We start from the raw sequence: 12,416 nt of genomic DNA, 5'->3' as shown, positions 1-12,416 counted from the left end.
TTAAGACGGCTTTAAGCCAATATAATATTAAGACACGCACGTGGCAACTGGTATAATATTGGCGATTAGCAAAGTAGGGTCCCACTTGAATCTCCATCATAAGGTCAACATCCAAATACGGATGGAACCATGGTATGAGTACATAGGTACATTCATAGATGAGCCAGAGCGGCCGCGGTGACTCCATTAAAATAACAGCTATGTGTGACGATTGCAATCATATCTGATTGGTTGATGCTCGCTCACTAGGCTAAAATACATTGTTGCAACAAGAATACCATAATTTCAGACAATCACAATAATGGGGATGATGCCTATGTCAAAAATAAATTATTTCTTAGGAATAACTAATTTTGGAAGACCCCAAAGTTCATAAAATCCACGTTCACTGTGAGCTTTAAGTTTGCTTACCATTTTAAATTATCTACGACAAATGTTTATGATGTCACATCTGTGTATTTCTTACAAGCTCCCTTACTAGGCGAGCGTTTTGACGTTTGACATTAAAAATTTATAACACCCCCGACAAGTGAAGTTTACAGTAACTAACTACTCGTAGAAAAGAGCTGATAACTTTCAAACGGCTGAACCGATTTTCTTGGATGGATTTGCTAAGAACACTCTCGATCAACCATATTTCAAACAAAAAAAAAAACTAAATTAAAATCGGTTCATTGGTTTGGGAGCTACGATGCCACAGACAGATACACAGATACATACGTCAAGCTTATAACGCCCCTCTTTTTGGGTCGGGGGTTGATAAAAAGTTGCTGATTTGACTAGTAATCATCATCCCTATTGCGATTGTAACAATGATTGTTGCAGGTTTTCCGGAATCCACCACCAGTATGACCAAGGCATGTTTTACTTTTACTTACATTATTGTCAGTTTGCCCGCATAAGCATTAAAAAAGTAATTTTAAAACAAATAGGCACTTCAACAAAACTTTCTCGTCGACCTCACAGGTGCAACGTTGCAATTTTTTACCTCGAGCAAGGTGATCCTGGTTTGTTTCCTAATTGGGCATTTTTCGGGCAAGTTTTTCGTAAACTCACTGTCGTATTTTGCACAAACACGTTAGTTAACAATGTAAATTAAAAATTTATAACACCCCCGACAAGTGAAGTTTACAGTAAGGAGAAAAGAGCTGATATCTTTCAAACGGCTGATCCGATTTTCTTGGATTATAGCTAAGAACACTCTCGATCAAACCAACTTTCAAACAAAAATAACTGAATTAAAATCGGTTCATTAGTTTAGGAGCAACGATGCCACAGACAAATACACAGATACACACGTCAAACTTATAACACCCCTCTTTTTGGGTCGGAGGTTAAAAAAAAAGGAATCTTGAAACAAACTCAACAAGTTCCTGATGATGAGCAAGGCAACTTAGCGTTCTGATTATATGATCTACCTATCTATTAATGTTGTAAAGACATAGTGCGTTTTTTTTTATTTATTTTTTATTCTAATATTTTTAAGGGGCTTTTATAGGTGTCCTATATGCCAGCAGTACGAATTTTGTGAGTTTGTGTGTATGTGGAGGACCTAATCTCCGGAAACATTGTATATTTTAGAAAAATCTTGCCCCGTTTTACAGTTACATTATTCCAAATACATATGTTATGTGTTTATCACCCGGGCGAAGTCGGAGCAGGCCGCTAGTCTATTAATAAAGCAAGAGATTCAACTACATAGCAAGTAGGTACAAAGGTACCTAGGCCATGCCAGGTTGTATACAGCTTACTCGTTAGACTATAATATGTCAGTCTCTTTTCATCATTAAATCTAGGTATCAATAATGTCATAAGCAAAACATAAATATTCATAACTATAATCACATCCTGTTTCCTGGTTGGGAAAATTGATGGTTAAGTATCATACATTTTCATTTTACACATTATGGAAGCTTTTTGCTACCCGCGTGTTATTTTACAACCGGTAAATCTCGTTATCTTATTATCTTATATATCTATTTTCCTTCCGGTAGAACTAGTATCGACCGTCCACTACGGTCAACGTTCTTACTTAAAAGTATTCCATAATCTTCTTTCCAATAATAATCTATATTCTATACTAGCTGACGCCCGCGACTTCGTTCGCGTGGATTTAGGTTTTTTGAAATCCCGTGGGAACTCTTTGGTTTTCCGGGATAAAAAGTAGCCTATGTGCTAATCCAGGATATTATCTATCTCCATTTCGAATTTCAGCCAAATCCGTCCAGTAGTTTTTGCGTGAAGGAGTAACAAACATACACACACACACACACACACACACACACATACAAACTTTCGCCTTTATAATATTAGTGTGATAGTGTGATGTGACAATAAAGGCACAAATTAATTATTATTATACGTCGGCATGTAGGTGTTAAGGTAGGCACGCAATGATGTTTATAATAACCTATCAGCTTTTCTCTGCGATTTTTTTCCACGTGGATTTTGAAGAATATGACATACATAATATTTAAAAAGTGCTACCGCCGAGTTTCTTACTGTTAAAATATAATCAATCTGAGTTCTTTAAACTAAAATTAAAATATCTAAATACGACTATTTGTCTTTTCTAAACCTTGTGTGAAAAATGTTCTTTTTTTTAGTAAATATACATACCTATCCGTTTTTACAAAGCTCCAAAAGAATATAACATAAAACATGGAAACCTCCATATCTACAAACTCAAGGCAACTGCGAAATATCAGTTTTAACGAGGTTTTGAAATAACAAGGTAGCAAACAAGTAGGTATTCTGATTTAACACACCCTTGCTTTACAATTTTTACTCCTAATCTATAGATACAAATCGATTACAATAAAAGTGATATTCAATAACAATAGGCTATTGTTAGTCACACTTCAGTCAAACTTTTTCCTTTTTTTCAGCTGAAATTGCATAAAATCAACAAGCTATTTAGGTATAAGTTTTGTGTTTTATTTTTCATATTTGAAATTTTGAAACATTTATAATAAAATATTGCGATAATGATAGATAGGGTAAACAACAAGATTATCACGTTTAGGTTTAAAGAATTCAAATAGTAAAATTGCATTAAGAAATTTTTATCTTTTTAACGGAATAACCTTGGTAGAATAGCGTCTCGTTTCGTAATAAAAACTTTGCTGTTTATGTCATCTACTACTCCAAATGATTTTCCGGTTTCAGGAGTAACTTTATATCTTCTTTGAGAAATAATAATTGCTTTTGCCAACTTTTTAAAAAATCCGGCTAAGTGCGAGTCAGACTCGCGCACCGAGGGTTCCGTACTCGGGTATTTTTTCCGACATTTTGCTCGATAAATCAGAAACGATTATGCATGCATATAAATAAAATCTGTATTAGAATGTACAAGTAAAGAAAGCCCTTTTAAATGATACCCCACTTGGAATAGTTATCTTACTTTGAAAATTGAAACACATTTTAATTTTTTTTCCTGTTACCTGATGTAACCACAAATTCACAGTTTTCAGATTTATTCCTTTACTTGTTCTGTAGACCTACCTACCTGCCAAATTTCATGATTCTAGGTCAACGGGAAGTGTCCTATAGGTTTTCTGACAGACACGACGGAAGGACGGACAGACAGACAGACAGACAGAGAGACAACAAAGTGATCCTATAAGGCTTCCGTTTTCCTTTTGAGGTACGGAACCCTAAAAATTTTCAAAATAAAGGGCAATAGAGAGAAATGAGGCGTCTATAGCTCACGATTGGTGTCGCTATACAAAAATCATTACCATACAACTATATAACTAACCCAACGTATTGAAAAATTTCCGAGTAGTGTAATTTGTCTTTTGTCTGTTTAAAGCATGCTCATAATATAAGTGTTTTTCTTAAAAGTGCGTAAACATCCTGCCAATTCTAGTAACCTGTGCCGATACGCGAATGCATGTCACACACACACAAGCGTACAAATTTTTCTTCACTTTTAAAATACGAATGTAAGCTTTGCCACCTGGATGGTTTTACATAATCCGTGATGGCGAAGTAAAAGTAAAATTCTATTCAATATAATATTATAAAGTTGGTATACTTACCCACTTTTACTAAGATAAATTAAAATGGAGTGAAACATAACAATTGAATAATGTCAAGAAAAACAGTATGCTCACAACATTTTACAAATTACATTTCCAGTTTCCACACGCACTTGGTTTTGTGCTACTCACGATAAAATGAGATATCTACTGTTTTACCAATGAGCAACGAGGATACATATAAATTGATGTATTGTGACTGATTAATTATTATTATGATTGAATAGCAGACAGATTTAAAACATGACAAAGGCAAATTGTTCCTTAGTAGGTAGATTCACGATGAAGGAAATATTTCCTTAGCTTCCTTACATAACTACTTCTTCTGTTTTCACGGATTTTTTTTACTAAAGTCAATAACTGCCGAAATTAATCTATTTGTAATCTGTCGATAAGTAATTTAGCATCACCATATGCAGAATAAAGATGTAGGTATACAGATAGGTACATTTTCGCATTTAAATTATTAGTATGGACTATGGAAGAATGGGCATGGTTTTAAAAATAGATCTAGTAACGAGATGATCCTATTAAAGTAGTAAGCTATGCAACTCGACCTTAAAGAATAGTTAATACGGATGTGTGGAAACATATTTTGCATACTTAATATGCATGTGCTTACACATTTTTACTGCAATCAGCTGTCTTCAGAGTCATTAATCAAAATAAACTTGTCGGTACCACTGCGCTATTCTTGTTTGCACCATCATAATTATCATGGCGTCTAAAAACTACTTAACAGGGCTCTCTCCGTCACTCGTTTCATACAATCGTAGTTCCAATTTCATTTGAATATTAAGCAACCAGAGTCCATGAAATTTTGCAGACATATTCTAGAAACTAATATCTGTGTCTGTGGTGTTTTAGATTTTTCAAAAATATGTAGTTTTAAAATTACAAGGGCTCAAAGATTTGTATGTAAATTTTTAAGACCGCGTAACTTTGAAACCGAATATTTTAACAGAAATATATAAATAAATAAATAAATAAATAAATCTGGAAAACCATAGACATAGATATTAGTTTCTAGAATATGTCTGCAAAATTTCATGGACTTTGGTTGCTTAGTATTCAAATGAAATTGGAACTACAATTGTATGAAACGAGTGACGGAGGAGCCCTCTTAACGACTGTCAAGTGTCAATTGATTTTAATCTTCAATCATAACCTGTTATTGTGGAAATGTGTAACCTTGAGTTTTTGAATGATGCAACGATGGATGTAAATCAGAGCTGCTCTGCTAATCACAACACATAGGTACCTACTATAAATGCGAAAGTGTTGGTTTTTTGTTTTGTCCTTCAATCACGCCGCAACGGAGCAACGGATTAGCATGATTTTTTTGCATGGATATAGTTAAAGACCTGAAGAATGACATAGATAGATAGAAGATACTTTCTATCCTGGAAAACCATAGAGTTCTCACGGGATTTTAAAAATCTAAATCCACGCGGTCTAAGTCGGCGGCATAGTTGCCACCTGGATTTAGCGGCTCCCTGATTTGATGTAACCTGCCCTTCTTATGGGGGCGCGGGGTGTCTTTCGTTCATTGCCATATTTTCTTCTCAACCCATTGTCGGTTACTATGGAATCTGGATCTTCTGACAGTGAGTATTGTCAGCGATGACATACGGATATCGCTATATGGGCCTCATAAGGAAGCTCAGTCACTTAGCGAGCGATTAAATAATTATAAATCGCTAATTAATAGATGCTTAAGATGTAAATTGACCACCGGTTTCTGAAGATATTCTGACATTTTCTTGTCACCTAACCAAATGCTTCGCCCCCAATATTTATTTGTATATTTTCCCCATTTATTAAAAGTATAAAAAACGTAATAAGTATTTAAATGTTATTGATCTTCTTTCAAAACATTCGCCAGAATGAGTCTATTAGTTCCTATGTCCGTCGTTAGATCATAAAGTGGAGTGACATGAATATTGAACAATTTTAGTATAAACAACTTATGCATAAAATAGATGTTTTCTGCGACTTCATCCACGTGGATCTAGATTTTTTAAAACCACATGGGAACTCTGTGATTTTCCTGGATAAAAGTGGTCTATAAAGTCTAAAAGTCTATGTCTTTCTCCAGAATCGAAGTAATCTCTGTACCGAGTAGGTGATGCTCGTAATTTCGTCCAGTGTATTTAGGTTTTTAAAATCCTGTGGGAACTCTTTTATTTCCCGGGACCAAAAGTAGCCTATGTCTTTTCCCTTAGATGCAAGCTTGTGCAAGCTAATGCAAGCAATCTCTAGTATCTTTCGTTAAAATCTTTTAAACGGATCGGCCGTGAAAAACTAGCAGACAGACAGACAGGCAGACACACTTTGCATTTATATTAGGATGGATTTCATCAGTATACATTATAATATTGAGTAGCCTAATCGCTGAGTAGCTTAATGTAGCTGAGTAGTTAAATTAGGCTACTCATACAATACGTACGTAAAAGGAATTTCATTGAATTATTGGTAGAGTGGTGTGTTTTTAGGTTTCTTTTTTGATTTGCAGGAGCAAACCGTCTGGCATGTCCGACTCCACTGCAAATAAGTAGTTCATTTAAATTCTTTAATTTAACTTGAACGCAGTTAAACTCTTTAATTTAACTTGAATGCATGTAGCAAATGTTAATAAAAAGGAGGCCACATAATTTGGGTGGCCCTAATAGTAGAAACGTGGCGCCTAAGAATTCGGCTACAGTAACGTTTTAACGGTTGTTTGGCCATGTCAACCTCGTAGGCTCGTTGATATTCAAGTCAACGGACGGCACTCTAGGTCCCTTTTCAAATCAAACGATGACTACCACCAGCAGAGAATTCTCATATTACTAGAGTGTGCAATTTTCCGCAAAATGACCTCAACTCAACCTGGCTAGTGAAATTATGAATTTCAGCTTTACACATCGTCTTTACACAACAGGCCTCGCTCATGTTCAGTAAATAAAGTTTTTTTAATTATTTTTTTCAGGGTTCCGTCGTAACAATTAACCTTTAGATAGTTTCATTCAGTCAGTCTATTTATCCATCTATCCGTGTGTCACAACCATTTTATTCAGAAACTAGTTAAGCTGCAAAGTTGGGTACAATATTATAAAAAGATATTACTGCCACCTAGACGTCTGTTCAAATGGAAAAAAATCCGTTTGGACTTGCTGTTACTTAGTTTGACAATAATATAGCTATCTTTTACCATCGTGCGTCTTGACGGTACTTAATTAACAAGTTCAAAAGAGAAAAGATAATAGATATTCTACAAGATAAGTGGGTATAAAGTTTGCTCCTCCAATATAGGATATCACTATGACTACCACATGCTTATGAATATTCCGACGAATTTTTTCACATACCTAACTTGAATTTATCCAAAGCCTTATTCACTTTTTACTAGACTGGTTTGACGCCTTTGTTTGTTTGAGTTGAATTCAATAGAAATAGGACCCTAGTCCCTACCTATTATTATTGATCATTGTGTAAAATTTGCAAATAACCTTAATAATAAATCACTAGTTATTTAAGAGGTTAACCTTAAATTATTCGAATGTACAAGCTCTTTCAGATATTCAAGGGTCCATGTTCACTTTAAAGGTTTCTTGAAACTCAAATATGAATAGTGTACATATTAGTCAGGCTTAATAGAAAATACTAAATTAAAGTACGTGCAAAGTTAAATAGATACAATGCAAATCTACTTGAACTACTTTTCAAAATATATCGCAGAATATAAATGTATGTACTTATCTAATAATAACTTAAACTTATAGTTACTTTATTTTAACTAACTAGACATCGTACATTTTTATAACAATAATATTATAACGTTACATCTTTGAATAGCTATTTTGTATCGACTAATAACGATGTTTTACTATAGGAATTATTATTAGCAATGGAGATAGACCGTATAAAATAACCGTTTCAATGAATAATAAGCCCCGCACGCTCTTTACTTTAATGAGGTATCATTTATTACAAACAATTACAAAGCAGTTTTATGAAACTTTTAGAAGACTGCCGCAATGTCATCTGTGCCAAGGTTTCAAAATTCTTGAAACAGTCACATACCTTGCCTATAGTGCGTTTCATCGAATAGTACCTATGGCGTTATGTTGGCTCCTCTGTCTGTCCAAGTCATTGTCATTGGCACCATATTTACATAAGAAGACGCAGATTTTGTTTATTTTCATTTGATTTTCCTGAATGAATGAAATGAAAATCAAATGAAAATAAACAAAATCTGCGTCTTCTCATGCCAAAATGGTGCCAATGACCACCCAACAGACAGGGGAGCCAACATAACGCCATAGGTACTATTCGATGAAACGCACTATACCTGTATTACCTATATGATTAATAATTAATTAATTTTTAAAATCTCCTCCTAGAATTTATCGAACTATGGCGAAAAATTTAATAAAATCCGTTAAGAAGTTTTGAGATTAATAGTTTATGAGATTAGTAATGAGTTAGGTAAGTACTAACATACTCGTACATACGCGACGGGATGAGAGCTATGATAGAATTTGTCTTAAATATCAGCAAAATTATATTCTGTACCAATAAACTATCACATTAATATTATCTTGATATCTATACCAAAAATCAAATTTTAGGTACAGAGAACAAAATTTTTTCAACTGATAAATGTAGCTAATATTCGAAAATTTGGATAACACATTCCATTCATATCAATGAGGTCACCGTCAATTTTCATGGTATGTTCCGAGTACATTGCACTCATACTTATTACACAGAGGTGTCGTTGATTTATTTTTATAACAAAGTATAATTTTGTTACCTTAGATGTTGAAGTTAATTTTTAAAAAAACCATCAAAATATAATGACCAAACGTAACGGACGGGCCAGAAATAAAAGCATTATTTTTGAAGTAGGAGAACATTTTCATTTAGAGTAGATTTTCTAAATCACACTTATCATACCTAATTAAATTAATGATTCTTTTAAAACATTTACTTTTAAATTTACTTTTTAATTTATCTGGTTTTTAATCTTTAAAATTTCCCTCCATTATAATATTATATATACTAACTTCAAATAATTAAAAGTAATATTATTTAATTTCACAATCATTATTTTGTTATCTAAAGTCTAAACCTTCATGTTAATTTTTTTCTAATTAATCTGAATGGCATTTGGTGATTAAACCAAATCATTCAAATAATATAACATTCTGCTTCATTTTATTTAAAACATCACATACCTACCTAATTACTATTCTTAATATGTAAATAAATAAGTTAAATAAGCATTTATTTTGTGAGTGTAATTAATGGAAAGTAGTCTAAAAATAGGTATTATAATTATTTTAAATCTACTATCACTACACTTGGTATTATAAAAATTATGAATACCATTAAGTACCGTACAAGTATCTAACAATATTAATTATTTATACAGTGTTTTATTCAACTGGCATGAGAAAATTTTAAACTATAAAAGATACAGAAAACCAGCAATCTACGAATCCTTCGCCCTTTTTTATGAGAACCAATATTGACACTGATTCATTTTTGTTCAAGCGTTAACTAAGTTAGATTTCCCGTTCTATCCCAGATAAATAAAACACATTAGGTATAATAACAATTGTGATCTTAGTGAGATTTTTTTTTCAGATACAAGTTAGCCCTTGACTGCAATCTCACCTGGTGGTAAGTGATGATGCAGATGGAAGCGAGCTAGTAGGTATTTTAGTTTTTATTAAATCCTTTGGTTCTTACACGGTATTGCACCGGAACACTAAATCGCTTGACGGCACGGTTTTGTCGGTAGAATGGTAACTAGCCACGGCCGAAGTCTCCCACCAGACCAGACCATAGGTTAAGAAATTCTTTAAATTTTACCCGGGAATCGAACCCTGGGCCTCCCACTGATAAGACCACAGCGTCAGAGTGGTCGTCAAAAAAATCATATTCAAATCATCTGTAGCCGAGTCTGCTCTGAACATATTCGTGTCTGTATGAAAGCGTGACAGTGGACCGCGCTAAGTGATAGAACAAATACTTAACAAACACACACAATGATCCAGTATTTGCAAAACATTCATTTTACGTAACTGAAGTGTACGGGTACCTATTGTTATCACGCGGAATTTTTTAGGAAAGTGGCATTTAAACATTTCAGAGACGTTATGAATTTCAATTGGTAGGTACCATGTATGTATAACCTTCTTCAAATGCTAACAGTCACGGCTTGACATTTTTTGCTAACTTTACTCACAAAATCCATATAAAAAAAAGAAGCCATGTGAAATGACTAATATTCCCCTTTCCTCTCCAACTAAGCGTCAGGTTTGTGCTAGGAGTAGGTACGACAATAGTGCAACGGGCGGGGTTTGAACCGTCGACCTTTCGGTTTTCAGTCCACTCCTTTACCGGTTGAGCTATTGAGGCTCTAAATCATCTAGCTCTAAAAAATCCATATTCATCCATACTTACTAATATTATAAATGAGGGCATGTGTCTGTCTGTCTGTCTGCTAGCTTTTCAAGGTCCATCCTTTTAACCGACTTTGGCAAAATTTGGTACAGGTAGGTAGTTACCGTGTATGTATGGTACAGATAGCCCAAGGAAAGACAGGCCACTTTTATCCTGGAATATCAAAGAGTTCACACGGGATTTAACAGGGCTCTCTGCGTCACTCGTTTCATACAATCGTAGTTCCAATTTCATTTGAATATTAAGCAACCAAAGTCCATGAAATTTTGCAGACATATTCTAGAAACTAATATCTGTGTCTGTGGTGTTTTAGATTTTTCTATAAATATGTAGTTTTAAAATTACAGGGGCTCAAAGATTTGTATGAAAATTTTTAAGACCGCGTAACTTTGAAACCGAATATTTTAACAGAAATCTGGAAAACCACAGACATAGATATTAGTTTCTAAAATATGTCTGCAAAATTTCATGGACTTTGATTGCTTAGTATTCAAATGAAATTGGAACTACGATTGTATGAAACGAGTGACGGAGAGAGCCCTCTTAAAATAAGCCGAAACTTACCCGGATGAATTAGGGCGTATCATTACTGCATACTTACTAAGGTCGTTAGGGCTCAAAACCTGATAGCATTTGAAGAGTGCCATATCTACGATCGTTACCTACATTATTTTAAACTCCAAATAGGCATTCATTCAAAGACATCTTTTACAACTATCAAAATGTAGTAATATAGATGCTGAAGAAAATTAACGAAGTCGATTAGAAACCAGCATTTATGTTTTTGAGCTCCACTTCTGTCCATATAAGCTTATTTATCTAATTTAACCAATATCATAATATGAGAAAGATAATAGACTATTATAATCTCTCTATTTTGAGAGTAGAGCCTCACTCGCGTTGAATTCTTTTTAAAAGCTTTTATTAACTTGTTCGTATGTTGCGTTTCCGCTGAAAATGATAACAGATTTTTAACTTCCAATAATTGTAATCTTGATAACTTAATTCAGTACTTTGCTGAAATGAATTATCTGTTTTATAGATACCTATTTACTCCTTAAAAAGATACCTACCTAATTTTCACCGGTAAAACTACACGTGGTAGTAGCGATTAATGAATTACTTGAACGTACCTAAATCGTAAAAGAATTGTAATTGTAACCGCGTTCTAACATTTGATGATTAAAATTTATAAAATTTAATTATTTAATTACTTGATTGCATTTAAATCCGCAACATACCGCAAAATATCTACCTGATGTAAATATGTTAACTGTAGTGTGTGTGAGTCAATAAAAGTGCCGTCATTCGAGATTAACCAGCCGGTCAGAAGATGCAGTAATTACCAGCTATTACAGTATTTAGTATGAATTATTAAGATTCACGTGAAAGCCATAAAACGATCATCTCGAAACACCCAATTAAATATGAAAGGTAAGCTCGGCGAAATGGCGGGTAGTTAGCTAAATAGTACCGGTCAAAATTCAAATTTGCATGTAATTAGTTTTAGAAAACGAATTATTAAGAGTTCCAAGGTTTCAATTTAAAAGTAATAAGTCACTGACCTGATGCCGTCCAGCACTCGGGGCACTCCTGGCACAGCGTCGACCAGTCGAAGGAGAGGTCCTCGAAACTAGCCATGTCTATGGCTTCTATTGCAAGTCCACAAGAAACATGCTCTTACACAAACACTCAACACTGCTGTTCTAGTCAGATGTCAATCCTTGCGAAATTAAAGCCTTGCGAATTTATAAAGTGGTTGTTATTGCACTTATTAAATCATATGTTGTTATGGGTGAGGAAACATAGCTTGCGGCGTTTCCCGCGTTCGTTGGTTTCGTATGTGCGCGCGCAAACACATTAGCGGCCGGGCGAGCACTGCGCTCTGCGGTCTACCAACAAGAACGACCACGGTCC

General features: G+C 34.2%; 1 protein-coding gene across 1 annotated transcript in view; it reads right to left on the bottom strand.

Moving 5' to 3' along the window:
• The window catches only part of LOC123880809 (cerebellar degeneration-related protein 2-like), a 99,568-nt gene extending 87,163 nt beyond the window's left edge, over positions 1-12,405 (bottom strand). The window contains exon 1 of the mRNA XM_045929135.1: positions 12,065-12,405. Coding sequence (XP_045785091.1) covers positions 12,065-12,140 — 76 coding nt within the window. The 5' untranslated portion in view covers positions 12,141-12,405. The remainder of the gene's footprint in view (positions 1-12,064) is intronic.
• Positions 12,406-12,416: the final 11 nt, after the last annotated feature.

This window comes from Maniola jurtina, chromosome 3 (assembly GCF_905333055.1).
Source record: "Maniola jurtina chromosome 3, ilManJurt1.1, whole genome shotgun sequence".
Classification (NCBI taxonomy): domain Eukaryota; kingdom Metazoa; phylum Arthropoda; class Insecta; order Lepidoptera; family Nymphalidae; genus Maniola; species Maniola jurtina.
Note: the sequence above shows the minus strand (reverse complement) of the source record. Positions and strands in the feature narration are given on the sequence as shown.